At 49.2% G+C, this 27,016-nt stretch overlaps 1 protein-coding gene across 1 annotated transcript in view; it reads left to right on the top strand.

Annotated features, from left to right (window-relative positions):
- The window catches only part of LOC138266432 (carbonic anhydrase 15-like), a 136,990-nt gene that overhangs the window by 99,060 nt on the left and 10,914 nt on the right, over positions 1-27,016 (top strand). The window contains exons 4-5 of the mRNA XM_069215192.1: positions 8,417-8,577; positions 14,960-15,052. Of these exons, the coding sequence (XP_069071293.1) occupies positions 8,417-8,577; positions 14,960-15,052 (254 nt within the window). The remainder of the gene's footprint in view (positions 1-8,416; positions 8,578-14,959; positions 15,053-27,016) is intronic.

The following is a 27,016-nucleotide window of genomic DNA, read 5'->3' as shown; positions in this document are numbered from 1 at the left end:
GTGCCCTGTGCACTGGGCCGCATCACTCCCTGCTGTCTGTCTGTGCCCTGTGCACTGGACTGCATCACTCCCTGCTGTCTGTCTGTCCTCTGTGCACTGGGCTGCATCACTCCCTGCTGTCTATCTGTCCTCTGTGCACTGGGCTGCATCATTCACTGCTGTCTGTTTGTGCCCTGTGCACTGGACTGCATCACACCCTGCTGTCTGTCTGTCCTCTGTGCACTGGGCTGCATCACTTCCTGCTGTCTGTCTGTCGTCTGTGACCTGGACTGCATCACTCCCTGCTGTCTGTCTGTCCTCTGTTCACTGGGCTGCATCGCTCCCTCCTTTCTGTCTGTCTGTCTGTCTGTCTGTCTGTCCTCTGTGTGTCCTCTGTGCACTGGGCTGCATCACTCCCTGCTGTCTGTCTTTCTGTCCTCTGTGCACTGGGCTGCATCACTCTTTGCTGTCTGTCTGTCTGTCCTCTGTGCATCCTCTGTGCACTGGGCTGCATCACTTCCTGCTGTCTGTCTGTCTGTCCTCTGTGCACTGGGCTGCATCACTCTCTGCTGTCTGTCTGTCCTCTGTGCACTGGGCTGCATCACTTCCTGCTGTCTGTCTGTCGTCTGTGACCTGGACTGCATCACTCCCTGCTGTCTGTCTGTCCTCTGTGCACTGGGCTGCATCGCTCCCTGCTTTCTGTCTGTCTGTCTGTCTGTCTGTCCTCTGTGTGACCTCTGTGCACTGGACTGCATCACTCCCTGCTGTCTGTCTGGTCTCTGTGCACTGGGCTGCATCACTCCCTGCTGTCTGTCTGTCTGTCCTCTGTGCATCCTCTGTGCACTGGGCTGCATCACTCCCTGCTGTCTGTCTGTCTGTCCTCTGTGCACTGGGCTGCATCACTCTCTGCTGTCTGTACCCAGTGCACTGGGCTGCATCACTCCCTGCTGTCTGCCCTGTGCACTGGACTGCATCACTCACTGCTGTCTGTTTGTGCCCTGTGCACTGGACTGCATCACTCCATGCTGTCAGTCTGTCCCCTGTGCACTGGACTGCATCACTCCCTGCTGTCTGCCTGTTCTCTGTGCACTGGGCTGCATCACTCCCTGCTGTCTGTCTGTGCCCTGTGCACTGGGCTGCATCACTCCCTGCTGTCTGTCTGTTCTCTGTGCACTGGGCTGCATCACTCCCTGCTGTCTGTCTGTGCTCTGTGCACTGGACTGCATCACTCCCTGCTGTCTGTCTGTGCTCTGTGCACTGGGCTGTATCATTCCCTGTTGTCTGTCTGTGCTCTGTGCACTGGACTGCATCCCTCCCTGCTGTCTGTCTGTTGTCTGAGCACTGGGCTGTATCACTCCCGGCTGTCTGTCTGTGCCCTGTGCACTGGGCCGCATCACTCCCTGCTGTCTGTCTGTGCCCTGTGCACTGGGTTGCATCACTCCCTGCTGTCTGTCTGTCCTCTGTGCACTGGGCTGCATCATTCACTGCTGTCTGTTTGTGCCCTGTGTACTGGACTGCATCACACCCTGCTGTGTGCCTGTCCTCTGTGCACTGGGCTGCATCACTTCCTGCTGTCTGTCTGTCGTCTGTGACCTGGACTGCATCACTCCCTGCTGTCTGTCTGTCCTCTGTGCACTGGGCTGCATCGCTCCCTGCTTTCTGTCTGTCTGTCTGTCTGTCTGTCTGTCCTCTGTGCACTGGGCTGCATTATTCACTGCTGTCTGTTTGTGCCCTGTGCACTGGACTGCATCACACCCTGCTGTCTGTCTGTCCTCTGTGCACTGGGCTGCATCACTTCCTGCTGTCTGTCTGTCGTCTGTGACCTGGGCTGCATCACTCCCTGCTGTCTGTCTGTGCCCTGTGCACTGGGCTGCATCACTCCCTGCTGTCTGTCTGTTCTCTGTGCACTGGGCCGCATCACTCCCTGCTGTCTGTCTGTGCCCTGTGCTCTGGGCCGCATCACTCCCTGCTGTCTGTGTGTGCCCTGTGCACTGGACTGCATCACTCCCTGCTGTCTGTCTGTGCTCTGTGCACTGGACTGCATCACTCCCTGCTGTCTGTCTGTGCTCTGTGCACTGGGCTGTATCATTCCCTGCTGTCTGTCTGTGCCCTGTGCTCTGGGCCGCATCACTCCCTGCTGTCTGTGTGTGCCCTGTGCACTGGACTGCATCACTCCCTGCTGTCTGTCTGTCCTCTGTGCACTGGGCTGCATCACTCCCTGCTGTCTGTCTTTCTGTCCTCTGTGCACTGGGCTGCATCACTCTTTGCTGTCTGTGCCCTGTGCACTGGGCTGCATCACTCCCTGCCGTCTGTCTGTCCTCTGTGCACTGGGCTGCAACACTCCCTGCCGTCTGTCTGTCCTCTGTGCACTGGGCTGCATCACTCACTGCTGTCTGTTTGTGCCCTGTTCACTGGACTGCATCACTCCATGCTGTCAGTCTGTCCCCTGTGCACTGGACTGCATCACTCCCTGCTGTCTGTCTTTCCCCTGTGCTTAGGACTGCATCACTCCCTGCTGTCTGTTTGTGCCCTGTGCACAGTGGTCAATCACCTCCCGCTGTCCTTCTTTCCCCTGTGCACTTGGGTGCATCCCCCCCTGCTGTCTCTTTGTGCCCTGTGCACAGTGATCAATCACCTCATGCTGTCCTTCTGTCCCCTGTGCACTGGACTGCATCACTCCATGCTGTCAGTCTGTCCCCTGTGCACTGGACTGCATCACTCCCTGCTGTCTGTCTTTCCCCTGTGCTTAGGACTGCATCACTCCCTGCTGTCTGTTTGTGCCCTGTGCACAGTGGTCAATCACCTCCTGCTGTGCTTCTGTCCCCAGTGCACCTGGGTGCATCACTCCTTGCTGTCTGTTTGTCCCCTGTGCACAGTGGTGTATAACCCCTGCTGTCTGTCTGTGCACTGTGCACTGGAGTGCATCACTCCTTGCTGTCTGTTTGTGCCCTGTACACGGTGGTCAATCACTCCCTGCTGTCTGTCTGTCCCCCGTGCACAGTGGTCAGTCACCTCCTGCTGCCCTTCTATCCCCTGCGCACAGTGGTGTATAACCCCTGCTGTCTGTCTGTGCCCTGTGCGCTGGACTGCATCACTCTCTGCTGTCTGTCTGTACCCAGTGCACTGGGCTGCATCACTCCCTGCTGTCTGTGCCCTGTGCACTGGACCTCATCACTCCCTGCCGTCTGTCTGTCCTCTGTGCTCTGGGCCGCATCACTCCCTGCTGTCTGTCTGTGCTCTGTGCACTGGACTGCATCACTCCCTGCTGTCTGTCTGTGCTCTGTGCACTGGACTGCATCCCTCCCTGCTGTCTGTCTGTTGTCTGTGCACTGGGCTGTATCACTCCCGGCTGTCTGTCTGTGCCCTGTGCACTGGGCCGCATCACTCCCTGCTGTCTGTCTGTCCTCTGTGCACTGGGCTGCATCACTCCCTGCTGTCTGTCTGTCCTCTGTGCACTGGGCTGCATCATTCACTGCTGTCTGTTTGTGCCCTGTGTACTGGACTGCATCACACCCTGCTGTCTGTCTGTCCTCTGTGCACTGGGCTGCATCACTTCCTGCTGTCTGTCTGTCGTCTGTGACCTGGACTGCATCACACCCTGCTGTGTGTCTGTCCTCTGTGCACTGGGCTGCATCACTTCCTGCTGTCTGTCTGTCGTCTGTGACCTGGACTGCATCACTCCCTGCTGTCTGTCTGTCTTCTGTGCACTGGGCTGCATCGCTCCCTGCTTTCTGTCTGTCTGTCTGTCCTCTGTGCACTGGGCTGCATTATTCACTGCTGTCTGTTTGTGCCCTGTGCACTGGACTGCATCACACCCTGCTGTCTGTCTGTCCTCTGTGCACTGGGCTGCATCACTTCCTGCTGTCTGTCTGTCGTCTGTGACCTGGGCTGCATCACTCCCTGCTGTCTGTCTGTGCCCTGTGCACTGGGCTGCATCACTCCCTGCTGTCTGTCTGTTCTCTGTGCACTGGGCCGCATCACTCCCTGCTGTCTGTCTGTGCCCTGTGCTCTGGGCCGCATCACTCCCTGCTGTCTGTGTGTGCCCTGTGCACTGGACTGCATCACTCCCTGCTGTCTGTCTGTGCTCTGTGCACTGGACTGCATCACTCCCTGCTGTCTGTCTGTGCTCTGTGCACTGGGCTGTATCATTCCCTGCTGTCTGTCTGTGCCCTGTGCTCTGGGCCGCATCACTCCCTGCTGTCTGTGTGTGCCCTGTGCACTGGACTGCATCACTCCCTGCTGTCTGTCTGTCCTCTGTGCACTGGGCTGCATCACTCCCTGCTGTCTGTCTTTCTGTCCTCTGTGCACTGGGCTGCATCACTCTTTGCTGTCTGTGCCCTGTGCACTGGGCTGCATCACTCCCTGCCGTCTGTCTGTCCTCTGTGCACTGGGCTGCAACACTCCCTGCCATCTGTCTGTCCTCTGTGCACTGGGCTGCATCACTCACTGCTGTCTGTTTGTGCCCTGTGCACTGGACTGCATCACTCCATGCTGTCAGTCTGTCCCCTGTGCACTGGACTGCATCACTCCCTGCTGTCTGTCTTTCCCCTGTGCTTAGGACTGCATCACTCCCTGCTGTCTGTTTGTGCCCTGTGCACAGTGGTCAATCACCTCCCGCTGTCCTTCTTTCCCCTGTGCACTTGGGTGCATCCCCCCCTGCTGTCTCTTTGTGCCCTGTGCACAGTGATCAATCACCTCATGCTGTCCTTCTGTCCCCTGTGCACTTGGGTGCATCCCCCCTTGCTGTCTCTTTGTGCCCTGTGCACAGTGATCAATCACCTCATGCTGTCCTTCTGTCCTCTGTGCACTTGGGTGCATCCCCCCTTGGTGTTTGTGTGTGCCCTGTGCACAGTGGTCAATCACCTCCTGCTGTCCTTCTGTCCCCTGTGCACCTGGGTACATCACTCCTTGCTGTCTGTCTGTCCCCTGTGCACAGTGTTGTATAACCCCTGTTGTCTGTCTGTGCACTGTGCACTGGGGTGCTTCACCCCCCTGCTGTCTGTTTGTGCCCTGTGCACAGTGGTCAATCACCTCCTGCTGTGCTTCTGTCCCCAGTGCACCTGGGTGCATCACTCCTTGCTGTCTGTTTGTCCCCTGTGCACAGTGGTGTATAACCCCTGCTGTCTGTCTGTGCACTGTGCACTGGAGTGCATCACTCCTTGCTGTCTGTTTGTGCCCTGTGCACAGTGGTCAATCACCTCCCGCTGTCCTTCTTTCCCCTGTGCACTTGGGTGCATCCCCCCCTGCTGTCTCTTTGTGCCCTGTGCACAGTGATCAATCACCTCATGCTGTCCTTCTGTCCCCTGTGCACTTGGGTGCATCCCCCCTTGCTGTCTCTTTGTGCCCTGTGCACAGTGATCAATCACCTCATGCTGTCCTTCTGTCCTCTGTGCACTTGGGTGCATCCCCCCTTGGTGTTTGTGTGTGCCCTGTGCACAGTGGTCAATCACCTCCTGCTGTCCTTCTGTCCCCTGTGCACCTGGGTACATCACTCCTTGCTGTCTGTCTGTCCCCTGTGCACAGTGTTGTATAACCCCTGTTGTCTGTCTGTGCACTGTGCACTGGGGTGCTTCACCCCCCTGCTGTCTGTTTGTGCCCTGTGCACAGTGGTCAATCACCTCCTGCTGTGCTTCTGTCCCCAGTGCACCTGGGTGCATCACTCCTTGCTGTCTGTTTGTCCCCTGTGCACAGTGGTGTATAACCCCTGCTGTCTGTCTGTGCACTGTGCACTGGAGTGCATCACTCCTTGCTGTCTGTTTGTGCCCTGTACACTGTGGTCAATCACTCCCTGCTGTCTGTCTGTCCCCCGTGCACAGTGGTCAGTCACCTCCTGCTGCCCTTCTATCCCCTGTGCACAGTGGTGTATAACCCCTGCTGTCTGTCTGTGCCCTGTGCGCTGGACTGCATCACTCTCTGCTGTCTGTCTGTACCCAGTGCACTGGGCTGCATCACTCCCTGCTGTCTGTGCCCTGTGCACTGGACCTCATCACTCCCTGCCGTCTGTCTGTCCTCTGTGCTCTGGGCCGCATCACTCCCTGCTGTCTGTGTGTGCCCTGTGCACTGGACTGCATCACTCCCTGCTGTCTGTCTGTGCTCTGTGCACTGCATCACTCCCTGCTGTCTGTCTGTGCTCTGTGCACTGGACTGCATCCCTCCCTGCTGTCTGTCTGTTGTCTGTGCACTGGGCTGTATCACTCCCGGCTGTCTGTCTGTGCCCTGTGCACTGGGCCGCATCACTCCCTGCTGTCTGTCTGTGCCCTGTGCACTGGACTGCATCACTCCCTGCTGTCTGTCTGTCCTCTGTGCACTGGGCTGCATCACTCCCTGCCGTCTGTCTGTCCTCTGTGCACTGGGCTGCATCATTCACTGCTGTCTGTTTGTGCCCTGTGCACTGGACTGCATCACTCCCTGCTGTCTTTCTATCCCCTGTGCACTGGGCTGCATCACTTCCTGCTGTCTGTCTGTCGTCTGTGACCTGGACTGCATCACTCCCTGCTGTCTGTCTGTCCTCTGTGCACTGGGCTGCATCGCTCCCTGCTGTCTGTCTGTCTGTCTGTCTGTCTGTCTGTCCTCTGGGTGTCCTCTGTGCACTGGGCTGCATCACGCCCTGCTGTCTGTCTTTCTGTCCTCTGTGCACTGGGCTGCATCACTCTCTGCTGTCTGTGCCCTGTGCACTGGGCTGCATCACTCCCTGCCGTCTGGCTGTCCTCTGTGCACTGGGCTGCATCACTCCCTGCCGTCTGTCTGTCCTCTGTGCACTGGGCTGCATCACTCACTGCTGTCTGTTTGTGCCCTGTGCACTGGACTGCATCACTCCATGCTGTCAGTCTGTCCCCTCTGCACTGGACTGCATCACTCCCTGCTGTCTGTTTGTGCCCTGTGCACAGTGGTCAATCACCTCCTGCTGTCCTTCTGTCCCCTGTGCACTTGGGTGCATCCCCCCTTGCTGTCTCTTTGTGCCCTGTGCACAGTGATCAATCACCTCATGCTGTCCTTCTGTCCTCTGTGCACTTGGGTGCATCCCCCCTTGGTGTCTGTGTGTGCCCTGTGCACAGTGGTCAATCACATCCTGCTGTCCTTCTGTCCCCTGTGCACCTGGGTGCATCACTCCTTGCTGTCTGTCTGTCCCCTGTGCACAGTGGTGTATAACCCCTGTTGTCTGTCTGTGCACTGTGCACTGGGGTGCTTCACCCCCCTGCTGTCTGTTTGTGCCCTGTGCACAGTGGTCAATCACCTCCTGCTGTGCTTCTGTCCCCAGTGCACCTGGGTGCATCACTCCTTGCTGTCTGTTTGTCCCCTGCGTACAGTGGTGTATAACCCCTGCTGTCTGTCTGTGCACTGTGCACTGGAGTGCATCACTCCTTGCTGTCTGTTTGTGCCCTGTGCACTGTGGTCAATCACCTCCTGCTGTCTGTCTGTCCCTCGTGCACAGTGGTGAATCACCTCCTGCTGCCCTTCTGTCCCCTGTGCACAGTGGTGTGTAACCCCTGCTGTCTGTCTGTGCCCTGTGCGCTGGACTGCATCACTCTCTGCTGTCTGTCTGTACCCAGTGCACTGGGCTGCATCACTCCCTGCTGTCTGTGCCCTGTGCACTGGACCTCATCACTCCCTGCCGTCTGTCTGTCCTCTGTGCACTGGGGCGCATCACTCCCTGCTGTCTGTCTGTGCCCTGTGCACAATGGGCAATAACCTCCTGCTGTGCTTCTGTCCCCAGTGCACCTGGGTGCATCACTCCTTGCTGTCTGTTTGTCCCCTGTGCACAGTGGTGTATAAACCCTGCTGTCTGTCTGTGCACTGTGCACTGGGGTGCTTCACCTCCCTGCTGTCTGTTTGTGCCCTGTGCACAGTGGACAATCACCTCCTGCTGTGCTTCTGTCCCCTGTGCACCTGGGTGCATCACTCCTTGCTGTCTGTCTGTCCCCTGTGCACAGTAGTGTATAACCCCTGTTGTCTGTCTGTGCACTGTGCACTGGGGTGCTTCACCCCCCTGCTGTCTGTTTGTGCCCTGTGCACAGTGGACAATCACCTCCTGCTGTGCTTCTGTCCCCAGTGCACCTGGGTGCATAACTCCTTGCTGTCTGTTTGTCCCTTGTGCACAGTCGTGTATAACCCATGCTGTCTGTCTGTGCACTGTGCACTGGGGTGCTTCACCCCCTGCTGTCTGTTTGTGCCTTGTGCACAGTGGACAATCACCTCCAGCGGTGCTTCTGTCCCCTGTGCACTTGAGTGCATCACCTCCTGCTGTCTGTTTGTGCCCGGTGCACAGTGGTGCATCACCCCTCATGTCTTTCCCCTGTGCAAGGGTGTGCATCCCCCGCTGTCTTTCTGTGCCATGTGCATACTGGCGCATCCCTCCATCTCTGGCACGTGTTTGCTGTGCAGTATATTTACTCCATGTTTGTCTTCTGAACTTCTTGTGTGTTGTTTCTCTTACCAGTGCTGGTCACCCTGGAAGGGGAAACCATCTTGGGACACATAAACATCAGCGGGGCGGGGCTCCCCAATGTCTTCCAGGCGGTACAATTCCATTTCCACTGGGGGGACCTGAAGCAGAATGGCTCGGAGCACTGGATCGACGGGAAGCAGTACCCCATGGAGGTAGGAAATGGGGGATCGGCACATGGGCGTCAATTCACCGAAATGCCAGGGGTGGCGGATGTGACATCACGCGCCTTTTGACCTCCACTTTCACTCACACACATACTTACGCATACACACAAATTTACACTTAAATACACATTCTCTCACATGAACACACTCTCACCTGCATGCATGCAACACCATACATACAAAAGCATTTTTACTTACTGCAGTTGCCATGGAAGGGCATATTCCAGCTAATTGCACCCCTTTTTTACTACACTAATAGTGAATAATATTTTATTATTCAATATTATTGTCAAAAAAATTGACAGAAAACAAAGAGAGCTGCCACTGTGTTCTTGGCACTGAATCTGCCACCTCTGAAGCTTGGGGTCACCAAGACAGTGCCAGGGGTCACAAAGGGCAAGCTGGCGACCCCTAAATGACATCCATGGTTGGCACCAAAGCATCTTATTTTATATATTTGAATATTCAATTATATTCGTTAGTTTGTAAAGCATAGTAAACGATGACCTTACAGTGCACCAGGAGATGGCAGTCTTTATGGGGGCTCTTCAATGATTTCCTCACATCACCGTGTAACAGGGCCTCTCATCTCTCCATAACCCCTTTTACGAGTTATTGGTCTGGGGAAGTATAATCTTAGGATTCACAAAGTAACACAGTGGTTTGAGCTGACTTTAATAATAACAATTTATTTCTACCAAAACAAATCCTTTTCTAGCAAAAGTAGGACAATCGAAGACACAGATACCTTTCTAAGCTGTACCATGCAGTTTGCATGCAGGTCTTTGGTGGCCGTTCATAGCTCATTGTGCTAGATTATGATTGTAACTTATGAACTGCACAGAAACAAAAGGACCTCTGTGGCAAAAGCAGTATCCCACTGAGCATTGCACATAAAATACTGTTCTGTGATCTGGTAGTAACCGTTCTTTGCAGCAGGCATATTAACCCTTTGCACTACCTTAGATGAGTCAAAACTGCCAGTAGACAAAACTCCATCTCTCTCCAGCAGGTACATTCATCATCAGAGTTATCTTGCCACTCTTATTTTTGCCTGAAAACTGTTGGATATACAAGGAACTCTGCAATTCTTTTAAAAAACGCCCCCTAGTAACCAAAGCAGCCCCCTACCCAGTGCTTAATTTGTGCTTATTGTTTCCGGTGCTGAGCACCAGCACTTATTTCTGAGGGCCGGCGCTTATTCTTCTGCCTCAGGCGTTTACTGCGAGCAAAAGATACATATAGGAAAGACGGAGGAAGAGAAAAATGAAAAAGCGTCACAAAGGTAGAAAGCTGCAAGAGTGAGCTGAAGGGGCAGTGAGCGGCTGTAAATGGATTGAAGAGGCCCGAGATGGCTTCAGGATTACGCTGCCTCAGTATTTCGTGCTCGCACATTTAATTGCAGCAGTCGCGGGTTTAAGAGGAGGGCTTTGGATACTGGCACATTTTTATTTACAAACTAAGCACTGCCCCTACCCTTCCAGCCTCCCGAGGAAACGCCCAGCCAGTGCAACCTTGGTTCAGACCTTGTCACACTTGTGCTCTCTTACAACTCTGTTCACACAACCTATAGGAAAAAGTGGGACAATTGCATCTGAAAGGGATGCTATGTTTGGAAAACATTTCTGTTTATTGCAATTCAGAAATAACTACAGCCTTTCCCTGTGGAATCTGCTCAGGTTTCAAAAACTTCTCACACTAAATATAACACAAACACATTTCTACACAAAGGGCTGCGATATGAACGTGAGTTAAACATGTTTTCTTCCTTTGTCTTGCAAAGGGAAAATATTCGGGCCACAATTAAACCAATTCTCCTTCAGACCCCTCATTTTTGCGATATTTCCTTTTTATTGCCATCTTGAGAACAAACTTTCCCTGTTCCTGCGCTTTCGCCGATTACTACTACCTTCTCCCCCAGACAGCACCCTGAAATCTTAACCCCTAGACACGAAATGGAAAAACGCCTTGGATGGGGCTTGGTGTTACTTATTCAGAGGTCACGTCATGAATAGCGCTTGCCCGTGCCATGTGACGTCCTCACGTGGCATTGCGTCTTACATGTGGTGACTCCACTCTCACCAGGAGCTCAGAGACAGCTCGTTACCCCTGGCATCCTTGGTACCTTAGTACTGGCCTTGCTATAGGGTGACCAGATTTCCAGAATAAAAAATCGGGACAGCTATTGACATAGAAATAATACTCAATGTTGACACTGCACTGACCAGGGAGAGAGAGAGACAGACAGACAGACACACACACACACACACACACACACACACCCACCCCACCAAGGAAGTCTCTAATTTCCACGCTACAGAAACACACACCTTTGTAGCACGAAAATTAAAGACTTCCTCAGCCATGCTGCCATGTTCTGCAAGGGGGGCTTTGTGAATCTGGCCTCAGGTGATGGACACTGCAGGGGTTAATGAAACCCCCTATAAATCCTGCTGTGCTGCCTAAATTAAGTCAGGCAGCACAGGATGAGAGTCTTTTAAACACATCTCTGTCTTTGGTGCCATGAGAGGGTCGCTTTGAACGTGAGCCTTCAGAGCACAGTGATAAATGTGCGCGCTCAGCCGACCCTCTCTCAAAACCAGGACATTTATCTGTTTTTGCAACAAGTGTCAGGACGCAGGGACAGTTATCAAAAAAACAGGACTGCCTGGGCAAATCTGGGACCACTGGTCACCCTACCTTGCTACCACTGTTCTCGTGAAGTCAGAGGCAGGAACAGAAAGTATAGAGGGCTGTAAGCAGAGGCCGCTCATCTGCTATTGCGTAGGAGTGTCGCCCCCCCCCGCCTGCAGCAACAGCTGAAAAACTTTTATAGTAAAAACAAAATAAACTATGTTTTATGTTTTTACTGCAGAAGTAGCTGGGCCATGGGCGTGACAGGGACTGAGGAGGAGTGCATAGCACTCCCCTTCAGTGCGCATGTATGTTTGGCCAGGTGTTTTGGGCCAGCCAAATATACATGCACAGCAGACTCTGTCCAACCCGGCAACGTAGTGCCGGATTGGAGAGAGTGGGCAGAGGCTCACACTCTGCCTCGGACTGCCCAGCCAGGGTGCTCCGTCCAGTCGTACCGCTGCTTTCATGCTGGCAGCAGCATGAAAGCAGCAGTAGGATTGGATGCAGGGCAGGCTGGGAGCCTGAGCCTGTCCTTGCAGATGAGGAGCAGTTCGGAGTGGCGCGGCGAAACCGGTAAGTTAACAAAAAAAAGAGTTTTTTTTGGTCACCCGCCCATGCCACACGCCCCCCCTCCCTCCAGTAAGCCGCAACTGGCTGTAGTGTGTCTGGAAGAGTAATTACCCACTCATCTCTTTACTGAAACCCAAAACCCCGATGGAAGGACCTTAGGGCTGTGAGATTTCCAGGTAACCCTTGACATTAGAAGGTGTTAAAAGAATGAACTAGGTAATACTCCACATTACTGATCGGTTCCTTTTAATTGAGTACTTTTTTCTTGGTCTGATGAACCAAGCAGTTGAAATGTAATGATCCTAGTTTGTGTTGGTTCCAGAGAGGTCAGGAAAGGAGCTGAAAGTTCATGAAGCCTTTTCATTAATATGTTGTTTTGCTAGAGCAGTGGTCTTCAAACTTTTTAAGGTCACGCCCCCTCAGAGGAAAATAAAATCATCAGGGTCCCCCACCAAATTTTTCACAATTATGTGATTAAATTGGCAACATTTAAACATTGCAGTTAAGTTATTTTACTGTTTTAAAAGTACAATCAAATACATGATGCCAAACATACTGTGCTGGTCAGGCAGGCCTTACTAATGTGTAAAAGTATCCACAGTGTGATTATTGGGGGTGGAGGTTTTGAAGGGTATTTGGAGTCCCTTCCCTTTTGACACACACTCCAGTTTGGATATAAATGAGAAATCATGTTAGTGATGGCCCATTACAGAGCCATTTTATGCCGACCATTTTTCCATCCTAAAACATAACCCTGTGATCAGCATAATGCTTTTTTGGCCAGTGCTGGTGCCCCCGGGATTAGTTGAGGCCCTCCTAGACCTTATTTTTTAAGAAGATGCTAGAGAGAGCTTTTCTAAGATGCTACGTACTGGACGATGAGTGAGATTAACTTTCTAGGCAACATTTATTCTTGGTGCCTTAAATGCATCAGTATGGTAACTGACGATTCCATGTTATTATTTTCAATAAGTTATTGCACTGGTTAGTAAAAGTGCTGAAGGTTCTGGGCATTTCTACTCAGTGGGCTCTTGTATTAGCCAAAGTTTCAGGAAATTCTCCCCATTAATATCTTGAACTGGTCAGGAACAGAGTGGAAAGTTCTAGGCATTCCAAGGATATCAGAGATTGTCAGCTGTTTTAATGTGGCTCACCCAACACCAGCTCAAATGCAAAGCAGAGAAGAGTGAGTTGTTTTTCTTTGGCATGGAGGCCCCTGAGACAGGAGGACTTTTTGGCCTGCGGATGCCCCCGTCCTTGACGGCAAGCGAACTCAGTAAACAATCTGGGTAATAAGGCCCTGATTTATACTTTTGACGCAAAAGCTGAGCAAACTTACAAAATACGATTGTAATACAGTGGCAGTGACGTGTTTTTACACTCTCCCTCGCTGTCAGCCAGGAAATGTCATACAGGTTCTAATTATATCAAGGCTGGATGATGGCAATGCCTTATATCTTGGCCTTCCTGAATATTTGTCCAACAAACTACAGGTGGTCCAAAACGCTGCAGCCTGCCCTCTCCCAGCCTTGCCTCTAAGAGCACATGTGCCCTGCACCTGAGAGCACTCCAGTGGCTTCCTGTAAAAACGAGGATTTTATTTAAGACTCTTGTCTTTGTCCACAAAGCCCTTCATCAGTTTGGCGCACCGTACTTCAGGGGTAGGATCAATTTCTATGCTCCCTCTAGGCACTTATGTTCAGCCAATGCTTTTTTGCCTAGAATTCCTAGGATTAGGTGTGCTAGGCCCAGTAGTAGGTCCACGTCTTTTCTAGGGCCTACAGCCTGGGACAAGTTTCCTCTGGAGCTGCAGACTATCTCAGGCATTGCTCAGCTCAGAAAAAAGCTGAAAATGTGGGTTTTTAATCAGGTATAATCAGTCTGCTGCTTCTGGACAGTTAACTAGAGGAGCAGAGCGCCAAAATACTCACCGGAGTGATAGTGCGCTTTATAACTGCCATGCCATTTCCTTTCATTTTATTTGTTTTCATCAGCATCATCTCCTGGTCAGCAAAAGAGAAGAAGGTTTGGGTTGTCTATTTTGGTTTCTAGTTGCTGAACAGTGAGGGTGCAGAACGAATTAGTTGTTCCATGATGGTATCTTGTTACGGAAGAGCAGTGTTATTTTAGGATCCAGTACTCTGCTGTATCCTTGTTGAGGACAAAGCTACAGGTGCAAAGGTAATCCTTTAACTTGGCAGTATTTAACTAGTCTTTGAGAGACCCTGGAGTACTCCTGGTAGGATGTAAATAGGAAGCAAGGAAGCCAGAGTTAAACAATTAACCCTTCCACTTAGGGATCAGGTAACCAGGAGGTGAAGGAGACCTAAGGACCCATGCAGAGGTGGCTGCCACTGAACTGGAGTGGCAGGGGAGGGATAAAAAAATAAAAAAACACCTACTCTATCGGGAGAGGGGTTCTTCTCTCTTCCGTTCTCGACCTGAGCAGCCTTGTCTTCTTCTGGGCAGCACACAGGCTCCCACCCTCCCCTAAGCCAATCACGACACTGCTGTCACCAGCATGACAGCAGCGTCGTGATTGGTGTGAGCGGTCTCGCTCGGCACTCACACAGGGAGTGGGACCCTGTGCACTTTCTCCTCCCGGCTGTATTGCACAGCTAAGTGCGCATGTCTGTTTGACCCTCTAGCCCAGCCCCACCCCAACCTAACCTGGTTCCAGGTGAAAAAAAAATGATGTTATCATTTTATTTTTACTTTCCCTGAAAGCAGTGGGGCAATGCTCCTCCTCCTTAGCGGAGGAGCTGCCGCTGGACCCAGGTAACCAAGCAATAAAGGAAACTGTGTTTAACACATGACCCATATAACCAGGAAGTGAAGAGGCCTGAGATGAACACCTGACGTGTTAATAGTGACATCAACATGTAAACAAAGTAACCCTAAAGCAAGGTGGCTTTAGGTTAACCGGTAACCCTTCTCTTAGGTACCTTGCAGCCGGGAAGAGAGGGAGGCTGAGGTTCACAAACAACCCACCCTCTTGGAGCCCATTAACCAGTGAGTGAAAGAGCTTGAGGTAGCATGCAACTCTTTCACTTGAAGGTAGCTAAGCAGAAAGGGAGCTTAAGCCTATTAGGTAACCATTAACCTGGTCCAGAAGCTGCTGAGGATTATGGGTAACATTTTCCCCTGGTCTTTTGTTTCATAGCTGCACATCGTTCATCTGAACTCCAAGTATACGAACATCGCGGCTGCTAAAGCAAATGCAGATGGATTGGCTGTCTTGGGGCTGCTCTTTAAGGTAAGTGGTGACGCAAACCCCATTTATGGGCCCATCTAACCATCTAGGTGTGTTTACATCTTTATACATTTGTGAGGGGTTCCATGTTTGTGCTAATTGCTGCGGTCCTACCTGGCTTAAAAGGGTGCAGACATCATAAGGAGAACACAACCATCAAACCATATTGAGTAGCCATGTTTGTGGTTTTGCCCATTGGTTCACCATACAAATTCATGGACATTGATTCAACAAAATGCCAGGAGTAGTGGAAGGGAAGCCACACACGCTTTTACTGTCATGACATTACAGGAAGTGACATCATATGACCTTTGACCCTGCTTCTTCCTAGGAAGTGATGTCACATGAACTTAACATTGATGACTTCACAATAATTGACATCATTAAGGTTCCATAATAATAACTAATTTAACAACTCAACACAGAAAGATTTCTATTGTAGATCCCATCTCTATTAGGGTGCTGGCACAGTATGCCACAGGAACATTACGCGTTTCTCTTTATATCAGTATCACTTGAAAGGTTTTGAAGGTTATGTGTTTATCTGAAGAGGCTGTAGTGCTACAAAACCAGAACAGACTATGGGAATTTAAATTATTTACACCACAAACTGTATTGATTTAATAGTACACTAGTTTATGAAACATTGAAACATGTATTCATAAATCACAGGGAGAGGAAAGAGAGATTTAAAAAACAATATTAGTTGTGCCCACATGTATTGTTTGATAAAGCCAACGCATGCGCACAACATACATTTAATTTTTTTGTACTTGCCTCAGATGTTAGTGAACGCCACTGGTGCTCCATTTATTATTGCGCTAATAGTAAGCAACAGACCAGTATTTACTATGAGTATAATCAACATTTTTTGCGGAAAACAAGGAGGGCGGAGCTACTATACTGGATTTTGTTTGGAAAGTGCTCAAGGGCCCTGCCCAGTAAACCAGGATTTTAACGTCATAAGTTCCTGACTTCTGTCACCACGAGGTTAGACCCAGGTAAGTCCACCAATCTCACCAGGTCAAAACTGCCCTTAGTGTTGGCCATGCACTCTGTCACCAAAGGACAGGTGGCACTTACAGCTCTTGAAGAAAAGGAGCATGTACTGTCATGACCAATAGTTCAAGCCATGTACTGTGTCACCAAAGGACCTGTGGCACTTACAGCTCTTGAAGAAAAGGTGCATTTTCTAATGTCATGACCAATAGTTCCGGCCATGCACCCTGTCACCAAAGGACCTATGGCACTTACAACTCTTGAAGAAAAGGAGCATGTTCCAATATCATGACCAATAGTTTCGGCCATACACTCTGTCACCAAAGGACCTGTGGCACTTACAGCTCTTGAAGAAAAGGAGCATGTTCTAATATCATGAACAATAGTTCTGGCCATGCACCCTGTCACCAAAGGATAGGTGGCACTTACAGCTCTTGAAGAAGAGGAGCATGTTCTATTGTCATGACCTAAAGTTCCGGCCATGCACCCTGTCACCAAAGGACCTGTGGCACTTACAGCATGTTCTAATGTCATGACCAATAGTTCAATTCATGTACTGTGTCACCAAAGGACCTGTGACACTTACAGCTCTTGAAGAAAAGGAGCATGTTCTATTGTCATGACCTAATAGTTCCGGCCATGCACTCTGTCACCAAGGGACCTGTGGCACTTACAGCTCTTGAAGAAAAGGAGCGTGTATTGTCCTGACCAATAGTTCTGGCCATGCACTCTGTCACCAAAGAACCTGTGGCACGTACAGCTCTTTAAGGTAGGGAGCTCTGCATTTGGGCCCTATGGTTATACTGTCATATCCCATAGTTCCAGCCTCTAAAATCTGTTTCCGTTAACAGTGGCTTACACATGTATTACTATTAGGTGATGTAATGCCAAATAATTAATTTGAAGAAGCTGATTGACTCATAACACACATCTAGCTCTTTTAATTGAATGCCTAGTGTAAGTATGAGTTGTATAATTAAGAGCTAGGTGCAAAGAACACTGCCTTACTGAAATCTCCCGACATGCAGATGGTTAGCTCCTTGGGGTGGACCAGGTGACTAGTTGAGAGAAACTATGTAACCCTATGAAACATAAATCATATCTAGGCCATTCCATTGCACTAAATCAATAGGAACATAATAGCTTCTTGGTTTATGGAAGGCCTCATTAATTATTAGCAGGGACAATGGATTTATGAGGCAGAGGAGGACCCAATTATGCGGCAGAGTTGACTACATTATGCAGCAGGAAAAGGCAAAGTATGAGACTTAGGGCCAGATGTAGGAAGCCTTTTGCGCCTCGCAAACGCCGAAACACGCAGTTTGCGAGGCGCAAAAGGCCAAACGCGATGCACAACCGCAAATTGCGAGTTGGTACTGACTCGCAATTTTTGGCTGCGACTCGCAAATAGGAAGGGGTGTTCCCTTCCTATTTGCGACCGCATCGCCATGCAGAGTTGCTTTGGGACCGCGAATGCGGTCGCAAACCAACTCGCAGTTACCATCCACTTGAAGTGGATGGTAACTCATTCGCACAAGGGAAGGGGTCCCTCTGGGACCCCTTCCCCTTTGTGAATGCCCAAAAAAATATTTTTTCAGAGCAGGCAGTGGTCCTATGGACCACTGCCTACTCTGAAAAAAACGAAACTAAGGGCCAGATGTAGCAAAGGGTTTTTCCCATTCTGTGTCAATGGGAAAATGTGTTCGTACATATGGCCCTAAATGGTTTCAGTATTTTTTCTTTTTGCAGCTCGTTTTCCGGCTGCAAAAAGAAAAAGAAACTGCTTTATTAAAAAGGCAGTCACGGACATGGTGGTCTGCTGTCTCCAGCAGGCCACCATCCCTGTGAGTGCCTAGACTCGCTATGGGGTCGCAAACTGCGACCCACCTCATAAATATTCATGAGGTGGGTCTTTGCGACCCCATAGCGAGTCGCAGAAGGTGTCTGAGACACCTTTCTGCATCTCGTATTGCGTGTTGCAATTTGCGAGTCGCTATGACTCGCAAATTGCAAGTCGCAATTTGTTACTTACCTACATCTGGCCCATAGTGTGGCACATTTTTTGGTGGTATTACTTCATCTTTTTGTCATTTCTAGGTCGAGCACGCAAGCTCTCTGGCCTGTTGTAATCTATCTGTTGGCTTTTAACCACGCCCACTGCATGCCCATCACTATCACTCGTTCATGGGCTTGCCTTTCAAAAATCCCTTGTTATCATTGATAAATGCTTTACGTTTGTCCCCCCTTGGGGCAGTTTTGTTACCGCCTTGCAGACTGCCCCTGTTACATGGATAATTGCACGCTTGGCGATAAGTTTGACTGCGAGCGAACTTCTTTTCCCCTTTGTGTCTCTCCTTTGTACTCATGGCGGCCATGGCGCTTTGAATTTACTTGCTTATGTCAACTGTTTTACTTTTCATTTTCAATTTATGTGGCAAGAAAAGTCCAGTTAGAAATTTACAACGCTAATAGCTCTAAGTCGAGCAAATGCGAGGCCCTTCGCATTGCAAATGCTTGTTACATCTGGTAACACTGTCTGCAGAAAGAGTTCATATTAAGTAGTACCAATTTAACACTCAACTACAGCAATTAGCAACTGAAAGATGACCAGTCCACTCTTGAAAAAAGCCTTTTGGTGCACAGGAACCTGAGTCAACATATTTTTTGTAACACTTGATCTGTTTGAGCTGGAAACAATTGTTTGTGTTAAAATCTGCAGATTATGCGTCAGATAATGGATAATGTGGCAAATGTGGCAAATCTATAATTAGAAAATCGCCGCAGAATCGCATAATTCCAATGCCACTAATTGTCAGTAAGCCAACATGTTGGGAAGTGGATTATTGATAAGGGCAGGTAAGTGCCTACACTTAGCAATAGGCCACTAACCCCCACTAGATTCAGTTAGGTCTCAATAAATTAACCCCAGCTCAACCCTTGGTAGCTTGCAACGAGCAACAAGGCTTAAATTAGGAGACAAAGGCCCTCATTTTGACTTTGGTGGTCAAAATCCAAACCCGCCACTAGACCGCCAGTGCTGGTGGTCTGCAGACCGGCATACTACAACTGATGTCAGCCATCCATCATAGTTGTGGTGGAAAGCCACCAGCAGTCATGCTCGCGGTCGGCAGTGCAGAGGCGGTTCCACCGCTGGCACCGCCACTGCAGCAGGACTCGACCCCCATATTACAAGCCATAAAAAGGCTTGGCGGAGTCCTGCTAGCGTGGTGGTGCTGGTGATCGAAGACCGTCAGGTCCCATCCCCTCCCAGATGTCCTCCTCTATGGAGAAGGGAAGTGGGCGTCCAAAAGGGGGGGAAGGGTGTCTGTGTGTTTAGGTGCGTGTGTGCGTGTCTGAGGAGGGGGTGGTGAATGCGTGCGTGTATGCAAGTGAATGTGAATGTGTGTGTCCGTATATGTGTGCGTGTATGGGTGTGTCTGTGTGAATAAATGGAAGTGAGTGGGGGTGTCTGAGTGGGTGAATGCGAGTGAGGAGGGGTGTCTGAGTGCATGTATACATGTGCTGAATGGGTGTGTATGTGAGTGCGTGAAGGGGTTTGTGAGTGTTTGTGAGTGTGTGGACAGGTGTGTACATGTGTGGAGACATGTGTGCACGTGTGTGCTGGTGACAGGAATGGAGAATCCTGTCCCAGGGTGCATCACCACCAGGGTTTTTGTGGCTGGGTGACAGCACCGGTGGGCCAGGAGGGGGTTATGGAGGCTTGGCGTCTGCCAAGCCCCACAACTCCTAATGTGGCAGTCCTTACCGCCAGCTCTGCTGTGGAAGGTATGCCTCCGCTGCGGAGGGACCGCCACGGCGAGGCTGGCGGTCTCATGACCATCAGCCTCGTAATGAGGGCCAAAGATTGTAAAGCGTTCAAGTATCACAAAAGAGTAATAAAATAAAACACAGTAAACAGTTCAAAAATCCAAAACCAATTTATAAGTATAGGAAATATTTGTATCTTTAATTTGATACTAAATTGAATAAAATGGGATATGGGGAACCGGAGATATGAATTTTTAAAGAATTCATGTTTTCTAGCACATAGAAACTAAAAACGCCAATCTGGTTTTCTGGTTGCACCTCGACCAGGGCAAAGTCAACGTTTCAGGCCAACCGCGATGGAACCCTGCTCGGCTACAGCAAGTGGGAGGCCTCCGTCAAAGTTTACCTTCGGACTTAGTTGTTTTCTTGAAGATTTTCTTCAGTGGGACGAAGTCACCAATCCAATTCGACCTCCCTGGAGCCCTCTTCGGATACCTGTTGCAGGAGTCCTCCGTGAAGATTTCTACGTTCTGCCTTAGATGATCTTTGTCTGGGCCAAAGCTGAATCTTGATCCGACGCCGCCGAAAGGCCGCCCGCCAGCCCAGGGGAAAACGACCTTCCCACCATGAAGCCGGCTCGTAATCGAGCCGGCGGAGTGGGAAGGTGCGACGGGTGCTACTGCACCCGTCGCGTATTTCACTGTCTGCTATGCAGACAGTGAAATACAAGCGGGCCCTCTTACGGGGGCCCCTGCGACTCCCCCTCCCGCCATCCGGTTCCCGGCGGGAGAACCGCCAGGAACTGGATGGCGGGAGGGGGAGTCGGAATCCCCAAGCCGGCGCAGCAAGCTGCGCCGGCTTGGAGGATTCCTTGGGGGCAGCGGGAAACCGGCGGGAGACCGCCGGTTTCCCTTCTCTGACCGCGGCTAAGCCGCCGCGGTCAGAATGCCCCGCGGGGCACCGCCGGCCTGTCGGCGGTGCCACCGCGTCCCGCGGCCCTGGCGGTTACAAACCGCCAGGGTCGTAATGAGGGCCTTAGTCCCTTTTTTTTTAGTTTTTTCTCTCCAACATTGGACAACCCTCCACAGCAAGCCGATTCTGAGTCGATGTTGTCAGATTGCCTTTGCAGGAGCCCCCAGAGAAATCCTGGAAAGTCTGGAGCTTTTCAGTGGGACGAGCCTGCAAGTCAGGCCGGGTCACGTTCGACGTAAGCTTGCTTGACTCTTGATGACAGGTCAGTGTCTTTATGGAGTTTGTTTCCAAAAGTTCTCCAAGCTTCTCCAAAATTCTGGATCTTCTTCCAGAGGCCTTTAAAGGTCCTTTAGGAGTCCACAGCTCACCCCAAGGTTCCAAAAGCTCTAAGTATCTCTTTGAGGGTTAGGACTCCAACTCCCAGAATGCACCTGGCTCGAACTCCAACTGGACAGTGGTCAGCTGGTCAGTTTCTTCAGGATTTGATGCAGGGAACTCTGGTTAGCTATTTTCCACATGTAGCAAGCACGGAGTCCCTTTTTGAAGCAGAGGAAGCCAGGCAAAGTCCTTCTTGTGGTGAAGCAGTGTGCAGCTGGTGCAGTCCTTCAGAGTGCATTGTCCAGCTGCAGGTTAGGGGTCCAGCAGGGGAGTCCTTCTTCTTCTAATGTTCTTCCTTGTAGGGATCTGAGGTGTGGGTGCAGCTCTGCCAAATGTATCCTTGCTCCTGGGATTAAAAGCAGGGGGCCCGAATGTCCAATCACAGGCAAGCCACTCCCCACTTGAATGACCACTTCCTGAGAAGTGTGGAAAAAATCAATCCCAGGGAGCAACATTCTTCAAAAATCCAACATGGCTGAAACTGATTTTTGGAAGTCAGATCTGGCTGAGCCCACCCACTGGTATTGCTAAAAATCCTAAACACACCCCTCTCCTGCCCTCTTCTAATCTAATCAAGAGGTCAACTAATTGTCTGTGGTTGCAGGAAATGGGGGAGGCCCCAAGCTGCTCCAAATGTCCTTCCCTGGCTTTGAAGAACAGTTTGGCAGCTCTCCCCCGTCCAGTTTCACCATCTGCTGAGGCAGATCTCCTCCCCCAGGCACATCCTTTGTGTTCAGCCCAGGCCACTACACACCTCATCAAGGCAGCCTAGCTAGGCTGTCAGAGGCTGGCCAATCAGAGAAGGGCGCTACGAAGCTGAAGTTGGCAACTTTCAGGTAGAGTTTTAAAACTCTTTACTTGAAGTAGGTGTATTAAATCCACCAATGGCAAGTTGTGGGATTTATTATAACAATTAATTTGATACCAAACTCAAGGTATCTTTCTCTTATGGAAACTTTGTTAATTAAATTAAAGTCTCCCCATTTTAGCCTATGGAGGCCATTTACTACAGTGAGGGAAAAATTAATGTGGCTATTTCACCTCAAAATCTATCCCAGGGAGCAACAATCGGCAAAAATCCAGCATGGCTGAAAGTGATTTTTGGAGGTTAGATCTGGCTGAGCCCACCCACTGGTGTGGCTAAAAATCCGAAACAAACCCCTCTCCCGCCCTCTCCTAATCTAATCAAGAGGGCACCTAATTGTCTGGGATTGCAGGATGTGAGGGAGGTCCTGAGCTGTTCCAGATGTCATTCCCTGCCTTTGAAGACCAGTTTGGCCACTCTCCCCCATCCTGCTTCACCATCTGCTGAGGGAGATCTCCTCCCCAGGCACATCCTTTGTGTTCAACCCAGGCCAGCCACTTCACACTTTGTCAAGGCACCTTGGCTGCCAGAGGCTGGCCAATCAGAGAAGGGCACTACAGAGCTGAAGTTGGCAACTCCTAGGTAGGGTTTTAAAACTCTTTACCTGAACTAGTTATATTAAATCCAAAAATTGCAAGTTGTGGGATTTACTATAACAATTAATTTGATACCAAACTCAAGGTATCTGACACTTAAGGGGACTTAGTTAATTAAAATAAAGTCTCCCCATTTTAGCTTATGGAGGCCATTCACTACAGTAAGGGAAAAACGAATTCTGCTATTTTACCTCACCAGGGCTTATAAAACAATTTTATAAGGTTCCTGCTTATAGTTACATGACACCCAACCCTAGGGGCACTTAGAGCACACCTTAGGAGTGACATATGTAAAAAGAAGGTAGTTTAAGTCTTTGGAAGTCTTGCATATAACTTCAGTGTAGAAGCCGTCAGCAAGGCAGGCCTGCCTTTAAAATGACACTGGGCACCTCATTTATGCTGAGGTCCCTACACCTACATGCCCTACCATATACTAAAGACTTATAGGTAGGTTTGATTCTGCCAATTATAATTAGCCTAATTTGCATATCCACTTTACACAGAGCAATGGCCCTGGGACTGGTAAGCAGTGCCCAGGGCACAGCCAAGCGTCAGTAACCACCAGTAACTTCCCAAAAAGTTTGGAGGGTGACCAGGGCAAAAAGGAGGGGTTTCCTACACAAAACATGTTGGACTCACTTAGAATTAGTAACAGGTTTTAGGAAGCCAGATGGTTTTAGAAGCAATCAAACTTGTTTGTAAACCTCCCCGTTTCCAGACATCCTCTGTTGTCCTTGGAGTTTCCTCTCTAGTTTAGCTATCTTGTCACAAATTTACTCTAATATTTTTTGCCTTTAGGATTTGAGGAAAGCCTTCCTAACCGATATGCATGCATATGCGGACAGGGCCTCTTTCTGCCGTGTTCTGATGGTTCATACAGGTACGAGTTCAGAGCAGGAATCTGACATTGAGTGGTTCTATTTGCTCTGATTTGGTTCAAGTTGTTTTCTTGGCCAGTGATTCTACTGAACCTAAAGCAGGCTTTTTTCCATTTAAAGAGCATCAAAGCCATATGTACCATACAGATGTCTGAATGCCGGATGTATAAATGCCCACTGTGACTCATGACACAAGTTAGATTGACATTCTTCTGGTGAGACCCTCAGGCACTTGCCTTTAGGGTTGAGAAGTTTACTGTTATTACCATTGACTAAACCTATATGCCATTTCCTTTAAGCAAACTGAACATCTAGGGCCTCATTACGACCCTGGAGGTCTTGAGACCGCCAGGGTCGTGATGGTGGCCAGACCACCGCCAATGTGGCAGTCCGACAGCCACATTATGACCCTGGCGGTTGCACCACTGTCGGACTGCCAGCACTGCCTGATTATGACTTTACGTCGGTCTGGCGGTGCTAGCGGACCTAATCTGCCAGGGTAGTGCTGCATACAGCCCTGGGGATTACGAGTCCCTTCTCAACCGGCGGTTACATGGCGGTAGCAACACCATGTTACTGCTGGCGCACACGGGGTGCAGGGTGCCCCACGGGGGCCCCTGCACTGCCCATGCACTTGGCATGGACAGTGCAGGTTCCTCTGGCCAGCCCTGTTGCGATCTTCACTGTCTGCTTTGTAGACAGTGAAAATCGCAACAGGTGCTGGTGCACCCTACGCACTACAGCATTGCCGCCAGCTGTATTATGAGCCAACGTCAATGTTGTAGGCAGTTTCCCACTGGGCCAGCTGGCGAAAACATTGTTTCCGCCCTCTGACCCAGCGGGAAACTCTTAATGGGGCCTGCGGGAATGTGGCCGCACTGGCAGCAACCTGACCGTCAGGACTTCAGCGGATGGCCTTTTCCATCCGCCAAAGTCGTAATGACGCCTTCGTGGCATGCACTCCCTTAATAAGCGATTCAGTCATAGTTTCTTTTTTCTGGTACTTGATTGTTTACACAAAAGGACACTGTATTTCATTGGCATGCCACTGCATTTTGAGCAGTTTTCCTACATTTTTGTATTCATATTTGCTATGAAAAATTATGCTGTATTAACCGAACTGCTTCTTCATATTTGCTCCTCATGCATAGATGAGTACTGATGTAACTATTCCATATTATATTTCAAATATTTGAGCTTTATTTAATCCTGAAGTGGAATATGTTATACTCTGCTTTCTATGCTTAGAATAGCGATTCTCCATTTGTAATGCCAAGAGAATCAGAATTTCATTAAAGACACGGAGGCTAACATTATGCATAAATCCCTTTAATTCTACTTCACACAGCACTTAAAAGGGATTAACATCATAAAAGATAAAATACATTCTAGAATAGAACCATCAAACTTATAAATAGTCTAGCTAGACAATATTCTGCCTCTTTTAAATGCAAACAATGTAGTTTCCAAAACATAGAACGCCGATCAGGGAACAAGCACTTGAAATTAACCCACTTGAAATGTAGAATTTCCAAGGATCGGGTCTTTCGTTTACAGATCCTTATTGGATATTTTCTGAAACAAAAAATGTTAGATATCAACCTATGAAATGTAAAGACAATAAAAGAAATGCAAAGACAATGAAAGAAAAAAGGTAATGTAAGACATTAACCATCTAGAGGTGTGCAAACAGAAAAAGAACTGTATAACAATAGGCATATAATAGTTTATCATTCAATTTACAAACTTTATAAATAACTTATATATACCTTAATTCTTCAAAATCTAATTTTTTTAAATGTTTGCATTATGTGTAGGGTTCGGGAAGGTAGGATAATGTTAGCCTCAGTGTCTTTAATGAAATTCTTATTCTCTTGGCATTACAATTGTAGAATAGCTATTTCATTACAAGACTGGAGGCTACCATTATGCATGTTGGTAGCCCCTCAGTACCACATCGGACATCTGTTCAATTGGTTTAAAAAAATGTTTCACAAAGGTGGAGGAATTAGACCAGTCAGCTGCTGTCAAAATGCCTTCCAATCTGCCACCTTTGAAAAGGGTCTGACTTGCCATAACCTTGCCATAGCCCCCTCATAGAGTGCGCTTGAAATATATCTAAGTCTATACCAGCAGATTGCATAATCCATTTAACCCATCTGGCTAAGGTGGCCGTGGTAACTGCTTTAAAAGGTTTAACATAAGAAATCAAAAGTTGATTAACAGCATCTGGACGCAGTTCATACATACTATTGTCATACTCTTTCATGCAATTCACTACGCAAAGTTTTTTACAAGTATCAAAACTTGGGAGTCAGATATTGTTTTGCTCTTTTAGTCACCTCAAGGTTCACTCCAAACTCATCAAAGATTCTATTACTCACTTCCAATGCCTTAATATCAGACACTCTTCGAAAGGAAATCAAACAAAGTAAACAAGCCAACTTCATAGAAAGTCTTTTCAAATCCAAAAACTTATTAGAAGGGCACGACGTAAACATAAAGTAGATTACATTTAGATCCCACAAACAATTGTATCTAGCTCTAAAGGTCTCCTCAATCGAATGCTTTTGAGCACTCAGCAAACCAAAACATTATTTTCTATAGTCTTGCCATTGATCAAACTATGACCTGTGGAATTTGCAGATCTATAACAGGTTATGGTTCTGTATCTAAGACCCTTATCAAATTGTTTAACTAGAAGATTCACAACTTCCACTATAGGCGCCTGCACCGGATCCAGGCCCCTTTCCATGCACCCATGTGTTCCATATTCCTCTTTACCTACCATGGGTACTTGGTGCCCAGGATTCCTCCAGGAGTTCCTTAGCCCTTTTTGAAAGTCCTGATCCTTCTGCAGATCTCCGGACACTCTCCAGGCAAGAAGGATCAAAGTTACACTCAGAACCAGAGGATGTCCCTCCCCATCTACATTTTGCAGTAGACCTTCCTCTGCCAGAAAAAAGTAAGGGGTGTGGTATGCTGGTTCCAAGGTCATTGTGAACCATACCTGTTAACTCCAAAACTGGGTTACCAGAACATGAGAACATTTCTCCTGTCTGATCTTCTGAAGAACTCTCGGAATCATGGCAAAAGGGGGAAAGGCATAAGCCCTTGCTCCTTTCCATGATTGAAGAAACACATTCACTGCTAGAGCACCTGGGTTTGGCATCCAACTGTAGCATGTCTTCAGTCAACCTGCTCGCAAAGAGATCTATCTTCAGGCTACCCCATATGTGAGCTAACTGTCTGAAGTAAAGACTGTTCAGTTTCCAGTCAGTGAAGTGTCACAAAAACTTTAAATTCCAATCTGCAGAAATGTTTGCTTTCCCAGGTAAATACTTTTTGAGATGCTTAGACCTCCTTTCTGCGTCAAAGTGCTTGGACCTTCTTGTCTCTTTGAGGTGCTTAGACCTCCAGTTAACATTGAAGTGCTTAGACCTCCTCTTTTTTTAACCGGTATAACCCCTTTCTCAAAAGGTTTGGATTTTCGATTTCTTTTTCGTTCAAA

This window comes from Pleurodeles waltl, chromosome 11 (assembly GCF_031143425.1).
Source record: "Pleurodeles waltl isolate 20211129_DDA chromosome 11, aPleWal1.hap1.20221129, whole genome shotgun sequence".
Taxonomy (NCBI): Eukaryota; Metazoa; Chordata; class Amphibia; order Caudata; family Salamandridae; genus Pleurodeles; species Pleurodeles waltl.
The sequence above is the reverse complement of the archived record's forward strand: the minus strand, read 5'-3'. Positions and strand labels throughout refer to the sequence as shown.